This window comes from Lutjanus erythropterus, chromosome 10 (genome assembly GCF_056507025.1).
Source record: "Lutjanus erythropterus isolate fLutEry1 chromosome 10, fLutEry1.hap2, whole genome shotgun sequence".
Lineage (NCBI taxonomy): Eukaryota > Metazoa > Chordata > Actinopteri > Lutjaniformes > Lutjanidae > Lutjanus > Lutjanus erythropterus.
In genome coordinates, this window is record NC_139326.1 from 12,977,046 (window position 1) to 13,003,360 (window position 26,315).

At 39.6% G+C, this 26,315-nt stretch overlaps 1 protein-coding gene across 1 annotated transcript; it reads right to left on the bottom strand.

Annotated features, from left to right (window-relative positions):
* Positions 1-435: 435 nt before the first annotated feature.
* Positions 436-16,010, bottom strand: slc39a14 (solute carrier family 39 member 14). The gene is made up of 8 exons (XM_084728241.1): positions 15,664-16,010; positions 12,532-12,706; positions 6,881-7,050; positions 5,148-5,270; positions 2,285-2,458; positions 1,906-2,140; positions 1,558-1,742; positions 436-1,345 (listed from the first exon to the last, which is right to left on the bottom strand). Exons 1-8 carry the CDS (start codon positions 15,979-15,981, stop codon positions 1,193-1,195), a joined length of 1,533 nt encoding a protein of 510 aa, XP_084584367.1. The 5' UTR covers positions 15,982-16,010; the 3' UTR covers positions 436-1,192.
* Between the last annotated feature and the right edge of the window lie 10,305 nt (positions 16,011-26,315).

The window sequence follows — 26,315 nt, forward strand, 5'->3', positions numbered from 1 at the left end:
TATTACTGTGAAGTAAAAGAATAGAGAATTCTGGGAAAAATAGTCTATGGGATGTGCGAAGACCAGAGATTTGCACTTTGAGTTCAAGAATACAATGCATTTTAAAAAAAACTGTTCAATGCTAAATTGACGAAGGGCACAGATGGTTAACTGTGTGGAGAAATGCTGCTGTGGACGTCGAGCGTTGCTGCGTCTGAGCTGAATAAAGCCACGAATATCAAACTCTGGACTTGACACATCTGACCCAGGCTTCATTAGATGTTTCTAACTTCATGCTGAGGATGTAGACAAGAGTCCATACAGAGGAGAAAAAAAGTGTTCCCCTTCCAAATGCCACTGTGTAGCCCTTCAACCGTTCTCAATGGTCGGCCCATATTTGGTCTTTAAAAGTCTGATCAGTTTTCATGTTTATCACGTATAAAAAAATATAACATCAACACACACACACCAAAGTCCAGCTGGAAGTCAGTTTGATGTTGATTAAAATTCCAGTTCAGTTCAGGTCCGATTTGTTTTTGGTATGTAATGAAAAGAGGGGAAGGGCGTTAAAGTCTGGAAGGACAAAGACTTGAGGATGTTAATAATACAGCTGCTGTTACCTGATTGTGCTTTTCCACCTCCTGAGGAAGGAGGAGTTGCGGGCATAGAGGATTAGTGATAGAAATACTCTGCATCTACTAAATCTCAACAATTGAGGCTCAATGACATCCACTGAGGGAAGGATGTGAGGAGAAAAGATAAAGAGTAAGAGCCAAAAGGCTGTTCAGTAGTCTGGGAAACAGAAAAAAGTTGTGTGGGACAGTATTGCACGTCAGTTCTTTAACCGGTCTCTATAGGTAGAGTGCTCCTTAAGTTGATATTTCTAGACCTTGAGAGGGAGCAGCTGTTGGGAAAAGGTTAACAAAACATGTAAAGAAGGCTGCCACGCCCTCTGCCCGGGATCTACTGCATCTGGGAACTGCACACAAATGGCTACTTGAATATTTTTAAAGTGCGTACCTGCCGCACAACAGCCAAAACTCCCCAAACTCTAGGGTCCTCCAAACTGACGATGGTCAGGAAGATAAAGGAAAAAAGAAAATAAAAAAATGTTCTCCCCTCTTAGGGTCTGATCACACCAGCACAAACTAGCTGACGTCTCAGTTTCATTTCGCACTGGTCAGAGCTGGTGTTGGTCCGGAGGAGTCCGCTGCTAGCCCAGCTGTATCTGTCCAGAGTAGGTGGTGAGAAGGAGCATGATGGAGAAGCCCGTCAGCAGGCCGGCGTTCTGGATGGCAAAGGTGCGGAGGAAGCTGCTGCCGCCTGCATCCTCTTCCTCACGACTCACCTCATTCATCTCTGGAAACTGAGACCATAAAACAAAGAAAAATACATTTTTAAACTAGTATTTATTGTAATTGTTGCATTTCAAAAAAGAGTTTTGTATTTTAATTTTTACAATTTAGTCTTATCATTATTAAATCTCCGGATGAGCTATTATTTTAGGGACAAACCTATAAGAACCCTTACAACACACGCATGTGTATTGACCTCATCTCATTTTCTCCAAACACTGACCATGTCTGCCAGAGCGATGTAGAGGAACATCCCCCCTGCCAGGGCAAAGATCCAGTTGGGGGAGAAGCTGTTGCCGGCCAGGATGCCAAAGCCCATTCCCAGGTAACAGCAACAAGCTGACAGGAAGTTAAAGAACAGAGCCTGCTGTATGCTCATGCCAGCGTTCAGCAGGATCACAAAGTCTCCTGATAACAGAAAAAGGGGGAGAACGACATATAGTGAAGAAAATCTATCAAAGATTTCTCATAATAAAAACAAACAATGAAAACTGCTGGAATGAATAACAAGACTGACTTCAGGTGAGACTTGTAGGAAATATCTGCTCCCTGAAATCCAGCTCAGACTCACCCAGCTCGTGAGGAAACTCCTCACACAGGATGGCCACAGAGGTGCTGATGCCCTGAAAGACGGAGGCGGTGAAGGAGGCGCCGATGGCCAAGCCGTCAATAAAGTTGTGCAGGCCGTCGCTCAGTGTGATCATCCAGGCCAGTGTGCCGATGTCAGAGTAGGAAGTCCCCTTTAGCCAGTAGCACCCGCCGCCACTGCTGCCGGACCGACCCCCACTGTCTGGGCTCTGGGAGTCCTGGGAGGAACAGTGTGAGGGACATGACATTACATTGACAATCTAATTACTAGGAAGAGAATACAGTTTTGTAAAACAATCATGAAAACAATGAACTAAATGAATCAAGCCGTTATTCTCCTCCATCCTCAGCCCAACTCTTACCTGCGGTGTCTGTGCAGGACTGAGCATGAGCTCGCCCTCTCCTGCGTCCACCTTTCCCAGAGCCAGACTGCTGGCCTCTCCGTTCTGCTGCAGCTTCTCCTTCTCCCCTTCCTCCACATCCCCGACAGGCGTCGAGTAACGATCTGCACCGGGATAATGACTGTGACCGTGACTCTGTTAGAAAGAAAACAAATATAATTAATTTGTTTCCTGTCAGACGAAATAACTTTGAACTTTGGTAAAATAATAAGAACAGAGAGGCTCAAGTTGACTTAAAATCAATCTAGAGGCAGTGTTTCCTTGTACCATCCTCAAGATGTCTTGTGCTGCTTTTTGAGCGTCCTGTACCGCTGTTTCCTCTTGGGAATGTGACATTAATTCATAGTTGTTTAGTCATTTTTGTTAATGTCACAAGGGCTACACAATAGCTTAAAAAGCAACACAGATATGTTTTAATGCAAATGCAACCACTACTCACAATACTTCAGAATTAACACTGTCAAAGTTTAAGACCACGTGTGCAAATCTAACCAAAGTCACAAAAATGATTCAATCAGGACTACAGAGTCGAGGTGAAATGATATGCCTGGACGCAATTTTTTTTCCCTCAGGGATTATATTGCCCGGAACAGAGCCTCTCAGGCAGCATTTACTCTGCAGCTGACCTCTTCAAGCAAAAACAAAAACCCAGGAGATTCTGTGTGACATTTCATTTAAGTTTGCAAGGACAGCAACTCTGTAGTTCCCATCCAGTCACAGGTTAAGTTCAGTTGGAGTAAAGCACTCCTGCAATTATAACAAATTGTTTTGCTCAAGGACACCAGAGACGCTACACTGACATGCCAGTGAGCAAAATGACATTTCTCCTCCAACTTTTTAAAAATTAATTGACGCTGACAGATTTTAGAGCTATTAATTGGCTTTTTGCCTCCTTTGTTACAGTGAAATGAAAACCTGAGAGCAGCATCACAAGTGCCAGTTTAGGTCAAAGAGCATCTGTAATTGGATCGGCAGTTCGATGTGTCGGTTCTTAATTAGGCTGGCTGGACCATATGGCTCAACACACAGTAACCACACGGTGGAGCAACTGTCCCACAATCACCTGCCTACATTTCCTGCTGCTTTTTAAAAGTCAGCAACACTGCAAAGCTGCATGAACACCTGCAGCTTATCATGACAGTGAAGTTGGTTTTAGAATAAAATTTAGAGTAAAATCTGCAATTTTTAACAGTGTTGTGTCTTTACCAAACTGACTTACGGGTCTGTATTTGAGCTGCTGAAAAACAATAGCCTCCAGAAATGCTGCTACTGCACTTCAGCAAATAGGCAGGAAATATACAATTGCCAAGTGGCCAAGAGCCAAGGGCAAGCCACACTTGAACAGCTTAGAGTCAACACAAGCACACGCCCCTAACCAGATCACATCACAATCGTGAATACAATACTGCACGTGTACGAGGGATTCGGGATTCAAGAAGAAAGTAAGTCTAGCAGTGAAAGAAATGCCATTAACTAGAGTGTATCCAATCTCACCAATAACTGGACAAGACAGGCTAAATATTAAAAATCACAAAGTAAACAAACACCCAAACAAAACATAGAAAAAAACATGGATGTAGCCAGTAAACCTTGTCTATGGCCTACTACTGTTAAGTGATTAGGTGGATTACAGTTACAGTTGCAGGTAATTATTGTGTCCATTATCTACAAATCTCTAATTTTCTAATCAATTAATTAATCATGTAAAGTGTAATAAAAGTGACAGGTCTTGCAACCAACAGTCCAAAATACAAAAAACATTCAAATTACAATGATGTCTAAGAAGCTGGTAGCAGATAATGTTCAGTAATTTTACCTGATAAACTACTTAAACAATTAATCAATTATTAAAATTAAAATTGAATGAGTGTTCAGTGCTCGTTTCTTGACTGAATAAATGTTGTGATCTGTTGGTGACGACACAGGCCATGGGTGAAGGGTATAAAACCCGATTGAACGATTTATCAAAGCTGAATATCTTAACAAATTTTTTGGTGTTAAATGTTTGAACAGCTAATCTAATCTAAGGTGATGATGAACTCCGCTCTAAAGAACACGCGTCACATGTTTCAGTCTACTACATTGCGTGCAGGTGAAAGTTGGTTTTGTACCAGGGCGTGTATCGCAACGCTATGTAAATTTCTGAGGGCAGTACTGTGAACTTCACCAGTGTCTCTGGCCCAACCCTCCCGTCCAACTGGTTAAACCTGCTCACTGATAAATTAAGTGGGAACAGTTTAATTGTGCGTCATGATGGTGCTCAGAGCAAATAATTGGAGAACGTTTAGTTGCCTGATGAACGACGTTGCTTTGACAGTGTTTTCAAGATCCGATTATATTACCTGCCTGTCTGTCTGCCTGTTTGTTGGACTTGTGGGCTGGGGAAGTGATTTTATCCAAACTCTGCTTGATTACAGGAAAAATGATGACAGAGAAGTCAAAAGACCACACTGGTTTCTCATTTGCTCTGGAGTCCTCATCATATGTTGTGTCTTTGTGCATCGACCTCGGATACAAGATGTTGAACCTTACCAGCTCAAAAACAACTGATTCTGTCACAATTTAGGCTCATTTTGTCAAGACTGTTGCCCTCTTATATTATATTATGGCAATTTTTGAGACTTTTGTGGCTACTTGAGCTGCCTCCCACTTTGACAACTATCACATAAAAAGAAATGGAACATTTGTAAAGACAACACATGTTGCTGCTACGTATTTATCTTATAGATATACTTGTTGCTGTCATTGGAATTTCACCCGCCACCTGAATCTAACAATAAAACAATATAAAGTGAATTTCACATAATTCTTGCTGTGTACTCACCCCATTTTTCTGTTTGAGAAGCACTCTGAGGACTTTTTCAGTGAAGAAGAAGAGGTAAAAGCCTCCGAACACCACGGCAGACTTGGACACATAGAAATCCACCATGGGGTCAAAACCAAAGGCCTGCCATGCATGAAAGAAGACAGTGTTAGCTTGAGATGAATATTAATAGTAGCAGTTATCACATCATTACTGGCTGACATCACTCATTGCATGTTTTTTTTAAAAACTACTGACACATGTAAGGATCATGATTTTGCAGGTTTTGAACATTCAGTGTTTGGTGAATTGCCTGTTTTGAACTGTAAGTAGGTTCAGTAGGCTGCGCAGTCGGCTGTCTGAAGACGAGAGCAAAGCTTCAGTCTGAGTGAAAAAACATTTCCCCATGTTTATATTCGCTGTCAGGGTCAGCTGCTTTTATCTCTGTGGAAAATTTTACCCTGCTGAATGTCGCTGGATGGTTTTACTTTTGTCCGTCCTTAAATGAATACATGGACATTAACATCAACTGGAGCTGACATTCTTTTAAGACATTGCAAAGATATATCAAAGTAGGCTCTAATCTGACAGACAGGTTGAATTATATATGTAATCGGCTCACCTTCTGCAGACACAAACCTCCCATATATCAAACCACTTCAGCTCTGAGGCACATAAATGTGTTTTTCTTACTATTATCCTAAGTGGATTGATGCAATGAATGACACAACAGCAGTAAACCTGGCCAGGATGGGTGTGTGCAACGTCTAGACAGCATTTAAACACGTAATGGGAAATTTTCTTGTATTTAGTTAGTTTTACTTTGAGCTTCTGTCACTGTGTTGACATGCTGCTTCTTTTAGTAAGCCGACTTATTAAATGTCATGTAAATGAGAAATCTGAATGGATAATGAGGTGCATGATTTCTTCTGTAGAATTTGCACTACAGCCATATTTACTTTTAATCAGGTTTCCAACCGTTAAAGGTACATAAAGACTTCAGACACAAAGTACTATTAGTCTGCAGCATTATATATTAACAATACGGTTAAAACAAACCAGCTTTGTTATAGGAGGAAGCAGTTCATGCAAACACAGGTTTTAGCGTGACTACATTACCGCATTAACTTGCTTTCTTCTAATGACCTAAAATGTGGTTAGTGCTTTCTTTTTTTTGACTGGTATTCTGCGGGTTCACTGAAAACAACGCCTGCAGGTTCACAACATTTAGAAACCAATCTAAAGCTGCTAACAAAGTTTAAAAGTGATGATCAGTTCAGGAACTGAACTTACTTGATTTGACGTGAGGTAAGTGACTTATCAATGCTTTTTAATCACTCCCAAATATAAAAACAATTTCCAGAGACAAGTATTACTATGTATTTTCCATTTCAAATTGTGAACCTTCCTTCTTACAATAAACATTAATGTCCTTAATTCTGGTGGAAATTTTGTTTGTTGCTGATTTCAGCTGAGCAAGACAACTGTAAATCAGAGGAAATTTCTCTATAGCTTAATATAATGCACAACAATTGCTCATCCTACTTATTGTGATTTTATGTCACATTAGGCAAGATAAGAGATGACAGCATACAACAGAATATAAGAATTGGGACAAGACAATCCAACATTACAGCGGGATATCCAATGTAAAATCAATACTCAATGCCCTTTCCTGACACTGCATAGCAACGGTGCACTGAGGCTCTGTTAAGGAGCTGCAGTTACGTGAGTCACAGCAGCATCGACACTACCTCTGGGATGAGCTGAAACAGGGCGTTGGAGTAGAGCGTGCCAATGGCCAGGGCTATGAAGTAGAGCAGCAGTCGCTTGTAAAAGGTTTTCTTCATGAAGGGCACCACACTGGCCCCGATCAGTGAGCACAGAGAGATCAGTGTCACACACAGGATCCCATAACCCCACACTGATCAACAGAGAGGAGGCAGAGGAAAGGAGGGGGGAAGGTGAGAAAAAAAAAGAAAGAGAGGCAGTTAGTCGAGAATGATTTTATCGGATTAATCACCACGGTAGGGAATAAAAAAATTAGAACACCAACCAGTTAACTCCCTGAAAAGAAAGGAAGAAGTGAATGAAATCAACCTGAGAAAAAAGATTTCAGAGACACCAGCAAGTCCTTCCAGGGACAACAGGCTCATTATTGGAAACAGATCAACAGAGTTGACACCACCTTTCATTGGAAGAGAATAATGTGTTGTCCTTTGAAGCATCCTTGAACCCAATGAATTTCTTTTGACAGAGAAGGAAGGTGATTGAGGTAAAATTATAGTTTACTGAAACCTTGTGCACACACACACAAGCGCACACACACACACACACACTGTCCTAGTCCACTCAGGTGCATCTGCACTGCTGTCCTAGCCTCAGGATACACAGTAGCCATCACTGCAGACACAAAAGGGGGCAAATGAACTTTAAATAGCCCAAGAATAGCAGAAGGAGCACTGCTAACAAGGGGTCACATTTCAATTTGAAGGACGCTTAAAGGGTGCTGTGTCCCATTTCACCAGGATTGTTTTACACAGACTGAAATTTATGATTCCCAAAGCCAATAAATAGAGGGAGTGAAAAACCGACTACATTTACATGTACAAAATATTCAGCTTTTTGCCCTTATTCTGAAAATATTTCTACTAATGACACGGTTTACAAGGCTAATGATAATAAATATTCCACTGAAGTTCCTGCTTACATGCAGCCATGCATGTAAATGTTATGGATGCTTCTTTGAATCCAAACAGGATTCAAAGTTTTTTACGAGTGGTGGAACTGTTTGACCATGTGAACACAGCCTCCCTCTTTCATTTGTTAAACTATGGTTCTCAGCCTTCTTCAGTGTATTTTGTACTATCTGACTCCTCTTGTTGAATGTCTTTGAGGGGCTGATATCACTGAGAGCTGCTTCCCGCCTCACATTCAGCACTGCTTGCAACAACATGTTGTTTTGTTATCTCTCAAACCCCTTAGGGGTCCTGACCCCCATGCTGAGAACCACTGCCTTAGCCCACATTCTTGAAAAGGTTGGTGTTGTGATATTTGCATATATCTAAAAACCTGCTAATACCATAGTTTTTCAAAATGTTTTAAAAGTAGGTGTGATTCTCCTTCCAATGCTTCAATCAGAATTCAGAATATTGAAGTGGAAGATGCTGTTTACATGACCTGTATCGAATTCAGAATATCATCATACTCTGACTAGTAGTGGAAAATTAGTGTGCATGGGAACATAGCCACTGTTTTCAAGTCCGTTTTGTTGTTCTGAACTATCCCTCCAAGAAAAACCTCATAGCTGGCCTAGATCTCAATGCAAGGGAAGTTGCAGACACAGATACAAACATACAGTGCACAAGTATAAGCACCTCCCCCTACAGATGATCAGGGATGCCGTGCGGGCAGAGGAAAACCAAAAAACCTTCCAGAGTGCTTATTAGAGCTTCAGAAATCCAGCGAGAGAAAACAAAGGCAGGAAGGAGAGGAAACCCATATGACCACAGGAGAGACAAAGGAGTGTTTGGCCAAAGGTGCACCAGTCCTGTGAACAGCCATGTGGCACTACAGTGAAACTTATAATGTGTTTGTGTGTTTGAAAAACATAACAAAACAAAACAAAAAAAAAGAATGTAAAAATAAAAGATGTACAGATAAAAGGTGTAAGCTGAAAGATGTATGGATGGATGGCAAACCTCTGGCAGCAGCTGCAGGATGGCAGTGGAGTACAGCGTGCCAACAGCAAGAGCGATGAAAAAGGTGAGCACATACTTCATGTAGCGCGACTTCATGAGAGGCACAATGAAGACTCCAGTGAGGGCGAAGGCATTGATCACTGTCACGCTCAGGAAAGCAAAGCCCCAAACTGGTGGTTTGAGTGACAGGAAGGTTGGATGGAAGAGGAAGGTGGAAAGCTGCTTGAGCTATGCATCATCAAACAAACAACTTTTTTTTTCAATACAATCATGATATCAAATAAATGCAACGCTAAATGCAAATACCTAAAATCATGTCAGAAATCAAGCTTTGATGTCACACTTTAAATGTATCTGCTGTATTGAATTGAAAGCAAATAAAATGACATTTCAATTCAACAAATCAACATGTGACTGACAAAGTATTTTGGATGTTAGTAGTTGATATTACACAATAATTGAAGTCATATAAATAAGCTCCGGTGGTTTATAAAAGTGCCAAGTGGTTAAAAGATTAATAACTTGACAGGAAATAGGAAAAATAAAATTTTCTGCTACATAAATGATGTGTACATTTCTCTAATTATTGCTTCTCTGTGACACCTGTGACACCTGTGGGAAAGAAATCAGGTTAGTGAAAATTAGTTGAAGGTTTTTAAGCCATTTTTGTTTGAGCCTGGAGCACCTGTGAATTTTAAAGAAAAGAGAGGGTAAATGCAGACACGTTTGTGGTCTGTTCCGTGGTGTTAAAACTTTTCAACCTTTTGAAAGGCAACAAAAAACGAGACGAAGAGGGCCAAAAAAGAATGCAAAGGCAGACCTCCCATTAGGATTACAACTACAGATCTAGACTGTTTTTTATTTTTGCTTAATTGTCTTTATCGAGAAAAGAGAAAAGAAACAGGACCCAGGAATGAACACTGGGGCACACCAGACTAAATGTCTACACTTCTGAACAGAACTCTTCAAAGAAAGCAAACCAAAAAAGGGTAAACGCAAAGCAGTTGTGAGGGCCACTGCAAAGCAGCCAATCTGTAGGGAAAAGTAAATAATGTAGACTAATTGTGCAAGCAGTCAAAGCCCATCTTAGCTACTATTTGTGCCCTTGATGACTTAAAAGATACTTCTAAATCTGTATTGATGGCTACAAGAGGGATAGGTTGGCTCTTGCAGGACTGGGGATGAGTTTTGATAGTATATCTGCTTCAATGTGAGTTATCTGTTCTCTGAAAAAAAAAGTGCAAAAGAGATCGTGATATATAAGTCGGTGAGATCTGTGGTACAGATGAATTTTCATGCCGTCTGCTTCCCTGCTGCTGGCAGATCTCCGCAGCCTTAGCAAAGAAAAATAGCTCTCAAGCCAAAATAAGCTGCCTACAGGGGGCAAGTGTGAGGCGAGCTGAGGGCACATGAGTGGATGATAAGGGAAAACAAATTTGTCAGTGGAGAGGGAGAGATGGAGCCAGAGCTCTAGGCTACTAGAAACATTTCTCCTCTGTTTGCCAAGGGTGAGTTAAACTGGGTTAAAAGTAAGAATAAAAAATTGTGAGCTGGCTCAGCAAGGCTATACCACAATGTGATTAGTTTTGAAAGAATTTGTACCCAATGATGCCACCACAACACTCATCACATTCATAATGAAAGTTGTGATTTTTCTTTTAGTGAGAGCTAATGAAGTACTATGAACATTCCTGAAACATTGCTGCTTTCGGACATCAGCTCAGCTGCGGCCTTGACGGCAGAACATCACATAAGTTGACCATATTTTCCAACTCTTTCATTAGCTAGCTTTTTATACAGGCCACATACTCCAAAGCCCATTTAGCTTCCATTCAAGAAGAACTTGAGAGCTTTTTAATCAACAGCCTTCGCTGTGCTCCACACATTTCCCAGAACTTGAGATTGGCTGCAGATGCCAAAATGGCTTCCAGTGCTCTCAAGGACGTCCGACTGGGTGTGTACAGTCTGCAGTCTGTATGGAGTTACAGTGGGTCAGCAGCCAAGGAAAGAAGAGCAAGGTGCAGCTTTGATGTGTTCCGATCTGACTGTCTTTACCTGGATGAGATCTCTGCTACATCCCGGATGTGCTGACTGAGGTAGGACTGTGGAGTCTAAAGTATGTGTGGGTTTTTAAGCCAAGCTGAGAAATGCGATCCGAGCCTTGGCTAACTGTGTATGCTTATTTTGGCTTTCATCTCCGTTGGGGACATTGTGATATCACCATCTCTAGGCAACAAAATACACATTTGGAACTCAGATCTTATGAAGAAATGTGTTTGAGATCTCACTGCATTATTGGCAATATTAAACAGAAAATAGGGTTGTAAAAAATGTGGAAAAAACTTGAAGTGGAGTTAGTCATTGACAGAGATTGATGACATACTCACGCTAGACGGAGCAAAATAGTTAAATATACCACTGACAGATAAAAAAAGCTATAAAATGATAAAGTCAAACAACCAACAGCAAAGTTTGAATGACAAAAATACAATGCCATCACAATTTTAAAAAAATAAATCAAAGAGGTGCACAGCACTGAATATTCACCTAACAAACAATAAATACAATATAGGTACAGTTAAAGGATAAGGCTGGCAATATTCTATACTTTGTTATTGTCAACAAATGCCATGAAAAGTGTTCGGTTCAGCCACTTTTAGGTTTGTAGGAACTGAACACTGACATACTTTTTTTTTTTTTTTAGTTAAAATGCTTTAATTTTCTGATTGCAGAAAGTACAACACAAATATAAAATATGAAGGTCTGGATTCAGCCATCATCTTTTAAACCTCACAGCCGCCCCCCACACTAAGCTATCTCTGATAGGATTGGATGTTTCTGATCAGTCAATGATCAGAGGCAGAGCTCTCTGATTGGTATAATATGGATATACTGGTCATGTGTCATTACAACTGTCGCTAAGAGAGACACCTGCCGCCTCCCTGAACTTCATCCCACATGTAGATTTCTGTGCAAGGACCCCCTGGAGATTCTACTCCTGGTATGAACATCTCTTCTCCCTCTCTCTTGCAATAACAATCCTAGTTTTCCAAGCTGTCTAACATTTACAGAACAAGATTTTTTTCCCTCTCGTGTTCTTGAATTTACTGACTTTATCATCATGAGTAAAATGTTTTCTTTGATTGGAAAATTAATGCATATAGTTTATGCACTGATAATGTAAATAAGACAATTTCCGTCGACAAGAGAGCAAAACAATATTATGTCCCCTCAATACTTCACCACCCTGTCTGTGTCTCAGTCCCAAGTATATTGGTTCCTACTGAAGATGTGAATGGTCATTAATATATTACATATATATCATTTTTAAAAAGGCTCAATAACAGCTAAGCATTATAACTTCAGCTAACATTACTCATTTGTTGGAGGATATTTTTAGCTGCAGATTAGGTACATTATTGTATACGTGGCTACTACAGTGGCAAGTTCACTGTACAGAAACATTTCACCCAATGCAATGGTGTGGCTCATTAATGTGTCTTTTGACAGCTTTCAGAGCTCAGTGGCACAGGGTAATAACCTGTATGAAGTTTGGCTACTCAAATAATCACTACAATTCTAATATCACCAGACTTATCCTTTAAATTTCCTACAGAATGTAACCTGATGTTAGTGTTCACACAAATAGCTGACATCTTACTGTATATTACAGCATGTTATATTATAACAGTAATAGCGCTCACCTTCAGCCTCTGAGGGCCTGGTGGAGGTGTCACTGCTCTGCTCCTCATTTTGCGCCTTGCACGTGCCAGCATCCAACTGCTGCAGCATGGTGGGACACAGCTCCTGTAAGCCCTGCCCATCCAGCCGCGACTGCTCGCTGATGCTGTAAACAGCCAGCGTGTCTGGAGGCAAGCACTGGAAATGAAAAAACACCCCGCAAAATTAGATAATTCAATAATGAAAAGAATCATTAGTTACTGCCCTAAACCAGACATGAGATAAAAATACAGTATGTTGTCTGCTTCGGGTGCCTCAATACACTGATTAAGATATGTGTACAGTTCATAATGGGAGAAGGAAGTGCTGCATGACTCTGATGGCCTGTCTGACAGGTGCTCTTCTTATTATGGCAGGTAGTACAAAAAGATGAAATCTAGGAAGTCTTGCTTGAGCTATGCAGACAAACATTGGAAAAAACTAAGGCACTCAGTCTTCTGATAAAATGACACTACACATTTATTCTTAAAGCAAAGGCAAGATATTGGTCATTTCAATTCCAATTCCCAATAAAGAGAGAAATTTAAAAAACATTTTTCATTTTTACTTACTCCACAATTAGGGAATGATATGAAAGGAGTAGGTACGTTTGCCATAAGATTGCTGGAGATATTTAAACAAAACTGTTCAAGGGCATTTAAAAGTTAACAAACAATGTATAACTGCGCAAACAGATAAAGGACATGCCTGAAGGTCACTAAAAGGTTGATAGAAGATGTACGGTAATGTCATCTTATGATATATATATAACTGAGGTATCAAACTTCAGAAGTCACACTGAAAGTCAGACTGTATCCATGGTAAATATTTCATTTCTATATTGGGACACAGAAGCCAGCTGGAATTCAATCCGAGAGGACAAAAAGTGAAGCTGAATCAAACACAAGTGGGGCTTTTGATCATGACTCACTACATAATTAAAGCGTATGAATCATTTTGAGTCCATTACAGCAGGAAATAGATTTGATATTCAATTCAATGAAAGTCTTCTCGGCACAAACAACAAATCATTCTTTTCATTGTGGCAGCCGAGAGTATTTGAATGCAACGTGTCAGTGATGGTGAATAGTGAAAGGTGTTTAACAACATTCAGGTGACACGTGACTGAACACATTACTCAACACAGGTTTGTGCATCGTATAGTAGTGAGAATAGTGACAGTTATTGACGTTATTGGCCAAGGGTGGCGGTTTTACTTTTGTTCTCTGAGTCACACATCTGTACAAGACAGCCCTGATTCTATTATCCTATTCAAACAGGTAAAGACAGGAGCGCAAAACACTGTGCGTCTAACAACTGCACTATCTGTGACCCCGAACCTCTTGTTCTATTCAATTTCTCAGAAGTATTTATAACTTTGCCACCATCAGTCTGGGTGGATCTCTTCAAAAGCAGATCAGCAAGTGAGTCAATCATCCTCGACACTAAGCATGGGAAATATGCTAAACATTTCAGCTATGTGGCACCGGTGGCTCCTGCTTCTTCCAGACAGGACTACAGCTGGATTTACGCCTCACACACAAAAAAAGTACCACATAAAAATGTGAATACACATCGAGACTAAGGAGATACAACATCGAGACCACAGGACGACTCCTACATGATTCTTCTGCTGACTGTGCAGACAACATGTAGCACAATAAAGAACGGATCAATAATCTTTAAATATTTAAAGATTTAGGGTGTTTTCAAAATAAACTAACCCAAAAGGAAGGTGCTTCAAGTTTACAGAGATAAATTCAAGTTAGCTGAAATGCAAACTACACGAGTGTGTTCACTCTGTCACTTTTGCCTGGCGTGGGAGCAAATAAGTAAATACAGGAGAAAGTTCCTGTGTGAACATCAAGCATTGGCACAGTTGGCATTTGGTCATAACCATGGTAAAAACTATACGAGCAAAACTATACCAGCAGAATACTTCTGGCTTTCAGGTCCAGCCTGACTTTTCAGCAGGACCATCCCAATTGAGGGACTGTCTTCACCTGTTGTGGAGCCTGATTGGTACTTGGCACTCACGCTTGCTTTCTTTGGTTTGAATCCATTTGGTTTTTCATTGTTAAAACAACATGACACCCTTTTAAGCTCATACAGTTTTATACCCAACACTCAACTGACAACAGAACACGCACACCCATAATTTTAATTATTTGAAACATCCTTAAGAAGTATTTTTTTTATATGACTGTTACTATGTGAACCACCCTTCATTGTTAATGCCTGAGGGAGCCAGTACTTGCCACACCCATTTCTTTTGTAAATAAGTTTCCCATCATTGCTCTCTGTCACGGTCTATATCAAGTCCACGACAGAAGGTCAACAGTTACTTTGGGAATATGATGAATGCAAGACTCATACGACCTCATACGCATCAACAGAGAAGTACAGATCCTGCTTGCGTTATGCAACCTACTCTAGAGGTCACTCTAGAGAGGTCAGCATTTTGGAAACAATACGAAAAGGACAAATTGAGCACCAACCCAAATCTGACAAACAGGGCTCAAACAAATGGAGAGAAAACACTGGCACTGGAAGCAACATGACGAATCACCAATTAATGTGCAGCTGTGGTCAAAAAGACAAATTTTACTCCTGCAATGATTATGACACTATGAGTCTAATTTAATCCACTGAAGTATGAGACATAATGAAACATACCCAAGACCCAAGATAAATAAAGTAGGATCATACCCAAACTTGATGAGATATAATTCAGACCAGGCCAAAATGTGAACATCGACTAGTTATAAAGACCTCAAACTCATGATGGGACCACATCTGCAACTATTTAAGTTCAATGTCAGGAGCACTTGCACAAGAAAGACAATAGGAGGAACCTATGAACTTCAACTCTGGGTTAACTCATGAAGCTGTTTCTGTGCGCTCTTTGTATTCAGCAGCAGTGTAGCATAGCTCAATGCAGCATTCAGCTACAATGAACTATGTAGCAGTGCTGAAATAATTTGTGCACTGAGATAACATTTTGATAAATAATTGCTGGTTCAGAAGTAAAGACTGCACTTATTATACCAACCACAACAGAGAACCCTATGAACTCAAAGTGCTAACACAAGATAAGAGAATGTTTTTGCTCTCACCTTGGAGCGGTTTGATTTGGGAGGTGAGACTGTAGTTGTTTCTGCTACGTTTCTGCTCTCATCGTCACCTTCACCCTGACCCTGGCTGAGGTGGGCCAGCAGGGCACGCAGCTGTGGCACTGTGATGGTGCCGTTGTCTCCATGGCGGGCCAGCAGATCCTGGAGCACCTGGGCAGAGTACTGTGTCTCACTCCCCCCCTGACCTGTCACTCGGCCCAAGGGGCAGAGAAGCACAGCCAGGGCAAATAAGAACATCAGCTGGGGCCGGAGGAGAGTATTGGTCAGAGTGGCACGGCCATGAGAGGACCAGATAAGCATGGCTTCTTCACAGGCTGGAGGACGTTGATCTGTGGGGAGAGATGGAGACGAGAATTAAATACTTAAACTTTAGAACTGCCCCGCCCCCCCGTTGACTGTTGACCCCAAATGACTGAGACATTTACTGTAATTTACCGTCACAAACCGGCTCCAACCTGTGTTACATCGTAGACAAGTCAAGTGCAAATGAATGTTTAATTTTGAATCAGCAAACATTAGCTAATTCCAGACAACTACAAGTGGAGAAATTCCCACATGTAGAAATGGAGGGTTGTAACATTAACACGTACTGGGACATTTAGTCAGAACAGTATGTTCATATTTACCAGACTGCCTGACAAACCAAATGATGCTTTTAAAAAAGAAGATAGAAGAAGAGCCAGAACAAAGACCTTAATTAGGAGAAGTCAGGTTTATCAGAACTTAGCATTAAAACAAAACTTTGTATTTCTATGTAAATTTTGATTCTATTTTCTAATTTTCAGTAAATAAAAACCAACCTGATATACAAGTATGAATTTCACTTTTTGATAACTTAGTATAAACATGTTTTAGTGTGTGTTGGAAATTAATGCAAAATAAACTTAAAATATAAAATTCTGCTCAGCAACATGACAAATATAAATATGTGTTCAAAATCATTGTTGGATCGTTTACTAGACTATATACATTTGACTTGTCTTATTTCCTCAAGAGAATATTCATCTCATCACACCTATCATGGTGAGTCTTAGTTCTTGGCGATATTAAAAGTGACATCATGTCAGCTTTTTTGTTTTGTTCAAAATTCTACACAATACTTAATTGCAAATACCCTACAGAAACACCAAAATAAATCAAAATAAGGGCAGCATACTTAAGTATTAAACATTATACATTAAACTATGACTTAAATTAAGCAATATCTGATCAAATAATGAGCAACAAAACTGAATTTGATGACACATTTGGTGCCAATCTTTGGTACCTAACACTTTGGATATTCTGTATTAGACAAAATAACTGTGGGTCAGTTCTCAAAAAGAAGGCTGACACCTAACCTGAGAGGGGACTGAATTTCCTTTGAATGGTTCAGCTTTAGGTATGTGAACAATACTCAATTGTTTAGTAGGCTCAAGGCCAATCCTAATAGCAAATGAAGCACCAATCACACAAGTTGACCCAAGGGCCCACAGAGGGAGCAGGAAACCAGTGGGATAAACACAGCCGCCAATTACAGACAATTACAGACAATTATAGCACACATCCACCAGACAACAAACACATCAATAACAGTGACACCAGTGTAACAAACCAGCAAGAGAACACAGTAGAATTCTTTTAAACACAACCCAGACATGTACAGATTATCAGCATTGAAATATGTTCTTTTTTAAATAATATCATCTTATATTATAATGTGCTGCATGTTTGAGCCAACTGTGGAATTGGCATTTAGTGATTGTTTTTCCTCACCATTTAAAACTTACCCAGTGTACATGCAAGAATTACAAAAATTCAAATTTTAAAATCAACCAATGTGGGTGGGAAAATATTACGTAGACATTCTGACTACATAAAATTAGTGCATCTACTTTTTCCACCACTGACACAAGCTTTCACGTTCACACAACACACACAGGGTAAACTGTAACATTCCCAGCCCCTTGCTCCAACACACAGACCACTGATTCATTTCAGTGCACCCTGCAGGTCCACATGCAAAGTTGGTCTGAATAAACAGACCCATTCATCTTTGTAAAGAAACGCTCACCTTTTCCTACAGAGCCACTAATGATAGCTGGTGCGTAAAAGAGCCTGACTCAGTCTGTCTGCCCTGAGGCTCTGAGCGTGCTGAGCAATGCCCACAGGTTACCTGGGAGCAGAGCTGGAGTCGGGGGAATAGCGGGCTGAGAAGCAGAAATGCCTGAAGAGAGCAACGGGCTTCTCAGGAGTGCAGCGGACTGTGGAGGAGAGGGAGATAAAACGAAGGTTACGACTCACCGGCGAGGAATAAAAAAAATAGGAAAGGATGGAAGGAGAGAAAAGAGGCAGTGAAGAAGAAACAAAACCTGAAATTGCAGCTTCAATTTTCTGCATTCGCACTACACATTGACTTGCCTTCTTCAAATTCCAATCAAACACTCAAAGCCACAAAGTCCAGCACCAAGCCAAACCCACATCATTCCTTTTCTGAAACGGCAATCAGCATTCCTTGCCAATTCCTATTCAGCTATATGAAGAAAAGGCCATTAAGTTAGCCAGCAGTGGAATCTGACGGGGAAATAAAGCAGCTGCAAACATCAAATTCAGCTGCAGCTGTGGAGGAACACTGCATGCCAATATAATCAACTTTCTGTCACTTCTGTTTCAGACCAACTTACCTTTTGTTGTGTTCGTGTCTTTTTTTCCCCTCTCTTATTTTATTTGGTTAATAAAGCCACCTACCCGTTGGTCTAATTTACAAACCCCCAATTCCAAAAACATTAGGACACTGTGTAAAACAAATATAAATCAAATGCAAAGACCTTCAAATACTTTTTGTCTTGTGTTCAAATGAATACAGAACAAATACAATATATTTTATGTTCAAAATTATACATTTTGTTGTTTTTTTGCAAATTATTATTCTAAATTTGATGCCAGCAACAAGTTTCAAAACAGTTGGGACAGGAACAACAAAAGACTGGGAAAGTGATGGATTGCTCAATAAAAAAAAACCCCACCACTTTGGTAACAAGGTAACAAGTAAAGTATCGTGACTGGGTATGAAAGGGGTGTCCTTGATAGATAAAATGATTCACAAGCAAGGATGGGACGAGGTTCACCACTCTGTGAAAAACTGCGTAGGCAGTTTGTTACCAGCACAAAGTTAAAAAGCCAGCATCTGTGATGGTATGGGGGTGTTAGTGCCCATGAATTGGTCAACTGTCACATCTCATCTGTCATTTTCATGTTAAAAGGTACATAGAGGGCAACATATGCTGCCACCCAGACCATGTCCCTGTTTATTTCAACAAAACAATTCCAAGACACTTTCAGCACGTGTTACAACAATGTGGCTTCATAGTAAAAGAGTTTGGGTATTAGACTGGCTTGCCTGTGGTCATATATGAAGCAAGAATGAGAAAGAATTTTACATTCAAAACTTCAAGAACTAGTGACCTCAGTTCCCAAACATTGAGTGTTGTTCAAAGTAAAGGTAATGTTACTCAGAGTTAAAAATGCCCCCTGTCCCAACTTCTGTGGTGGAACGTGTTGCAGGCATCAAAGTCAGAATGAGTGTATTTTTACAAAAAACAATGAAGTCAATCAGTTTGAACATTAGTATTTTGTTCTTGTACTGTATTAAATCGAATTTAGGCCAAAAAGTATTTGAAAATCATCCTATTATGTTTTTATTTACGTTTTACACAGCATACCAATTTTTTGGATTTGGGGTTTGTAAGGTTTTATACCTTATTTATGTTTGTTATGATTTATGGTTGTTTATAGGTCATTTTCTTGGATTTTGGGGGGAGGCATGTACCATGAAGAGGGTGTATGGGGTTGTATTTACAGTTCTTTATTGATTATTCCTTGAATGTACCTTGCTCTATCGACATTTTGTGGAGAAAATCAAAGTTTCTGTCACCCAGGGATACCAGAAAACTTTTAAACACCACAGGTCAGGCGAGGCAAAGTAAAAGAAACAACTTCCCCTCTCTATCCTTGGAAGGACAATTCATGCCCAAATCCAAAACACTGTTTTTTCTCTTAGCTGTTGTGCTATTTATCCATCTAGATTGTTTTGGTGTGAATTGCAGAGTTTTGGAGATATCGGCCGTATTTTGTTTCTACAGTAGAATCTACCAGAAGTACTTGCTTTCTACTAGAAAGAAAACAGTTCCTACATGAAACAGCTCACAACATCTGTGACACATCTGTACAGGTGACACCTCCAAAACTTGGCAACTCACAACAAAAAAATCTAGATGGAGAAACAGCAAGTGCAGATGAGAGAAAAAAACTATTATTACTACTATTTTTTTAATTTTGGGGTGAACTGCCCCTTTAAGCAAGGCACTAAACCCCAAACTGCCCCAGTGGCCAACATCTGTATCCCTGCTGGGCAGCTGTATGGAAATATGAGCTGATATGAACCTAACACATAAAATTTGTCAAAAAGTGCAACCTGCTCAGTCGACTTCTCTCAAAGGTCGTCTCTCTGCTTTCTTACTTCTAATTTGCATTCAGACACAAACCTTTTCTCTTCATCTCTCTCTCCCTGGGTCTCTCAGCTGAGAGGAGGCCAAAAGGAGACTCCCCTCTTCAATAAGTCTCCCTGCCCCCAATGAATTGTTCCCTCTCTCACAAATCTTTGTCTTCTACTTGCTCTAACGAGGCCTCATTCTTAAGTAGTGGGAAACAAGGTAGAAAATAAAAGAAAATCCTTTATAAGTCTCTTTAACTCCAATTTTTTTCATTTCTCTCCACAGCGCTTCTCTCTTACACAATCCTTGTAAATGTTGCAGGAGCTCTGAACCTTGCCCTCCTTACTGCTGGCTGCTATTGTTAGTGAAACTCAGGTCGAAGCCAACAGCGGAAAATGGTGCTGAAACGATTAGCTGACAGACAGAGAGTGGACTGCCAACAATTCTGATAATCGATTCGATTTTTAATCAGCTTCTCTCTGTTTTATATGATTTTAAATTGAATACATTTGGATTTTGGGCTGTTTGTGGGAACAAACCAGCAATCTGAAGACATCATCACTGTCTCAAGGAAAACATGAAGGACATTTTTCACTGTTTTTGGACTTTTTATTGGCAAAAATGATTAATTGAAAAATCCAACATTAATTTGTAATGAAAAGTATTGTTGTTGCAGCTCTCGTGTAATAATATGGATAAAATATTCCTTACAGGACACAGTTCTAGGATACTGGAATAGCTACAGATACTGAGGTGATGTAGTACATTTTCTCTTAATTCATTAGCAAAACATTTTTTTTTCCACTTAATAACAGATGGAATGTCTATTTTGGCCAATCCATGTCTATTTTTGGCTAATCCATGGACTGAAACACTTGACAAATTGTGGTATCTTCATCACGGTGGTGCCTACTGGAAAATACATCAGTAATGGTAAGGTATATTTCATAGGATTTTTTTTTTTCAGCAAAGTCTTCAGGTTAGATAAAGGGCCTTTATCATCTCAGAGCAGAAGGGTCATGTCACCCAACTTGAAACTTTTTTCTAGTGGCATAGCGGTTGTAAAATTCATACACTAGTCAAGCTTTTCAAAAGTAGATAAACATACAACAATAGGGCCTGCTCCTCTCCCGCTAACATGCAGAAAAGCAGCCAGAGGTAAAGTGATATCTCTCTCCTCTTCAGCATTTATTTTTCATTAAGACAGAGGGGAGAGGCATGGGGTGTGAGGAAATGTTTAAGAGTGACTAAAGGCTGCAGCACATGGGTGAAATACAAAGACAGACATGCCCTGGATAAACACATGCTTTCTTAATTTGTTTTGGTGCAACTCTGTTGCAATCTAATATACGACTACAGACGCGGGTTAAAAGACACAATACATGAGGCATTTAAGTGTCAACAAATAAGGACTACATTAATTTCATGACATTTAAACAATGACTGTAAGTGGTGATGGCCAATGGCAATCAATCTGCATTGGGAAATAACAGGCCAGAATTTAATGAAAATGTGGGCTACAGTTGAGGAAACAAAACCACTTATAAAACCAGCAGGAACAAGCAAGAACAACACATTATCTCAACTATCATTTCATCTGTTTGCCATTATTACATCCGAGTAGTACACTGTGTCCACAGTGATCAATGTAACAATGATAGTTGTTATAATAGCTGCTACAGTTTATTCAGTTATTCATTCATTCCTTCCATGTAACACAACTCAAATTTCTTAGTGTCATACCCCGTCCCTCTCACACCTCCATGCATATAAACACACTTAACATAGCATGCTTTTATGCACACAGACATACACACAGACACAGATGCCAGGATTTCCAATCAGTAACTCCAACTCAGTATTACAGGCTGAATTTTTTTGACCTTTTATGTAAATGAGAGTTTATTATTATCATTAAGTTATACAAAAATCCTGTTTATTAATTATACTTTTACTTAAGTTTACTATTACAAATGCCCTTTTTGTCATTTTTTCAACTTGTAAAATGTCTCACTATGGATAAGGGCTGAGCAATATGGCCAGAATCTCATATCCCAACACAGGTTATTTCATATCCATGATAAAAAGCATATTTTCTGTAAGTTAAATGAACAGATAGTTTATACAAAATGACCACAATGAAATGCCTATTTCTTCTTCTAATTTACATACTGATAAATAACTGTCTATCTGATTATTTTTATCCTTTATTCAGAACCTTTGTGCAAATTTTCAAGGAAGCATGTAACATAAATCTGAAGTACCAATTAATCAAAATCAAATATAAAAAGGTAAAGCTGAGGAGACACATTTCAACTAAATGTGACAGAAATTGCTCCTCTGGAAGATACGAGCTCCTCGTTTCTTCCTGGCTGGTGAGTCCTTCTCTTGCTGGGAATAACTCCATTCTGTGTCATGTTCACTATCCTTCATATTTGTTGGTCTTGCCTTCGTACAGATTTCCTGCCCGTCTCTGTGCCACGCACAAGAATGCAAAGCTTTGTCCTAATTACGAAAAATACTGCTGTCAATAGTGTGATTTGCAACACAATGAAAATAAACAATAGAGCACTGGCCTAATATGAGGCAGCTGATGTTTTTCTATCACATGATTTATACAGTATCTCGTCATATCGCGCAGTATCAGTATCAGCTGTGTTCTATCTGCAATACAGCAAGATAACCAATGAGGAATTATAGCCATCACCTTGCTTCCTCAGCTGAGATAATAACCAGGACTTGGTACGAACACTAAATAGACACATGCACTCATGTTCCTAAATGAGTCTTTCTTTTGCTCTGGAGAGCATACACGTCCAAACAGCCAGGCTACAATAAACACTGATGGAGCTGAAACCTTCTCACTGGCAGCTTTTTGCCTTGGTCTCACTGTGGCTACAGTCCAATCAAAACAATGCAGAAACTGCTTTTAAATGTCAGCATGTCAGGTTGGACCGATGTCACTGCACACTCACAGAATCACAGTGTCTGTTCTTTTTGTACGCATACACTTGCAGTCCAAGGCCTGTTTGTAGCTGTGGAGATAAGGGGTGGTGGGGAGAGACAGGCAGTCTGGAGCAGAGACGTTAGTCCTTCGATGAGACAGTGAAGGCCTCTGCCATGATGTTAAATAAGAGTTTTACAAGAGAGCCAGCTGCAGAGGAGAACGGAGGAAAGAGCAGGATGGGAAAATGTTTAGTCACAGTCTGCTGGACTCCAATCCCAAAGGCATGCAGCTGATTCTACTCTGCTCATCCTTTCAAATCTTTCTCTGTTCTTAGAAAGTTACGCCTCATATTTCACTTCCCTCTTGTGACGTTTTTGTCAGATTAGAAACCAGAAACAAATTGGCACAAACAAGGGACTAACAGTTCAGCAAAAAGCAAACACGTAATAAATAAGACAGCGAAAGTGGTAAACACTACTGTCAACAGGCGAACTGAGCACTGGGAGAGAGTAAATGAACAACACATGGTGATTAGGCTTCATCATGCAGCCACACTATCAGTGTTATCAGTGTCACATCTCACACACACATGTGCGGTCATGACTCCAACAGCCACGTGTAAACACAGCTCAGTGAGAAGTTTCCGTTGTCATCATCAATTTCACCAGCTGACTAAGAATTAAAAACCTCCCATTGGTCACAAGTCTAACAGGACATGCTGACATTTTAGACACTTTTCCACCAACCAGGCTGTGAACAACACAAGGAAAGAACTATGTCTGAACGCAGTCCTCATACGTGAAGCAAGCACCCTCGAAACCCAAATACCTTTAAAACAATGAATTACCCTTAATAATTACGCAGCTACATTATGGTGAGCCTAAAAAACACGTTCAAAGGCTTGGCTCTGCCAGCATGGAAAAGTGCCACTTTTATTAGTGTTGGTTATCAGCACACCATAGTTCTGAGAAAGGAACAGACTCAATAAAGGCATACCCACGACTGATAAAGAAGCTGATGGAAACTTTGCTTTCATTTGCCCCACTCATATTTCCTCTCAGTGAGGGAAGTTTATATCAAGGTTTCAAGGTTTCTAAGAGCCATGGCTAAAAGTTACCCTTCAAAAGACTCTCAACACTTCTTTACTGGATTTGACTCAACTTGCAGCAACAAAAATAAGTAAAGGGATTCTACCCATGCATGTGAACATTTCCGGTGTTTTGCATATAGCCTGATTCATCACTCTACACTGCACTTGGTGAAGGGTAAAGACCTGCAGTACATCTCAACTCACACCATTTTTACTTTTGGTCGGGATGTTAATCCAACTCCCCCAGCCTTGAAATGAGCTAGACAACCTTTTAATCAATTTATTAATCAAGTACACACTGCTGTGTGTCTGTATTCAGTAAAGCTGAAAGTAGACTGTGTGGACACCTCCAACAAATCAGACTGATTTCAAATGCAATGCAGTCCACTGACTCTTGACATTGACGTGTATTCTGGCTACTTCATAATCTAATTCTGCTTCACTATAGAACATGTTATACGCTTTCATGGCGGGTTAACATCAAAGCATTAAGGTGAAACTACTGAACATTATATTGAAGATTTTTATTGCTACTGATGAAATATCTATTGCTGATACAGACTGCTACTTTTTTATTATCTGGACTAATTTAGAACACTTGCTGCATTAAAAAAGACTAAATCACTGCATAACAGATCTACTTCCCCAAAACTCTTAAAATAGGTTTACTTTTGCTTGCACAAGCACCATTTTGAATGCAAAATATCTACTTTTGAGTAAGTTGTTTTCCCCCCATTACAGTATTGCTGAGGGTTCACACAAATTTCAGCCAATGAATTTACTTGCCTCTTCTATGACTTCAAACCTATTTCATGACAGAAATCTCTACAAATTAATGATAACAAGTGGTGTCAAGGTTAACCACAATAATTAAAAAGTAAAGCCTCAAGCATGATTAAAGTCTATATCTACGTAAATGATTGAAAATCGATAATTAACAATTTTCCATATATTTTCAAAACTTGCTCTACCTGGAAAAAAACTATCGTCAAATTCCAAAACAATCCCTGTTTTTTTATCACCATGTAAATCCCGGTTGCTAGTTATTATTCAGGTTTTCTTCTGAAGAGAAAACAAGAACAGAGTGTGGCAGTCAGATCGAAACAGAAATTGTCTTTATAATTAGGCTGACTGTTTCAGGAAGAGAATGACTTTAATGACGAAATACAAGTTTCACCATGCCAAGACTGGAAGACTGCGCATTCCCTGATTTGCTCAATTTCCTAGACCCACCTTTACACTCAGGCTCTTTCCCTCTCTCTCACCAAAACTCCCATATTGCCTCAATAAAAAAAGACCAGTGCAAGACAATTAAAGTCAAGACATTATCTTAGATAAAAACAAGATGAATTTTGGGGATAAATTTTGCAGTCAAATAGCATAATTTATCAAAATACTCAGCACAATAAATCTCAGCAATATGGAAATGTGGCTAATGTTTCTTTATAAGCCTTAATATTGATTCATCTGCTGCTTATTTTCTCTATTCATTTTCTCCATTATTATTTATTCATTAATCAGTGAGAGATTCCAATCATAAGCTCCTAGAAACCATAAAAACATGTACTGTTTTTGCAAAAGGGTATTCAGTTTACTATCAATAATTAATGATACCACAAATTCACAGTATGGTTAGTAGTTCATATTATCATTAGTCCACAATATATTGAACACAATATATATTTTTTAAAAAAGACTTGAAATATTGTCCTTTATTTAATCATAAATCTGATGTTTTTCCTTTTAACTTAAGGCATTTCTGTTTTCCTCCTATAATAACAAGTACAGTAGCAAGCCATGACTTAAACATATGCAAAAAAATGGCATGCATTGTCTCTGGCAATGAATGCCCATGTTATGCATGTACAGCAGTCAGTAGCAGTCCCTTTCTACAACAAAATAAAAAAAAAGATAATTATGTATCTGGTGGGGTCTGCTGACCTCACTCTAAATATAGGCCTGTGATTAAACAAAGCATGTTCTTAAAGAGCCCTGTCACGTGTGTGCTGTCTCAGACACAAAAACTATTCTCCTTAAGCATTCCTCACTAACACTTAAGTGTAATGCATACAGTACCTTTTATGAATGGAGACGCACCAACAGCAAATGTCCCACACTATTTTCT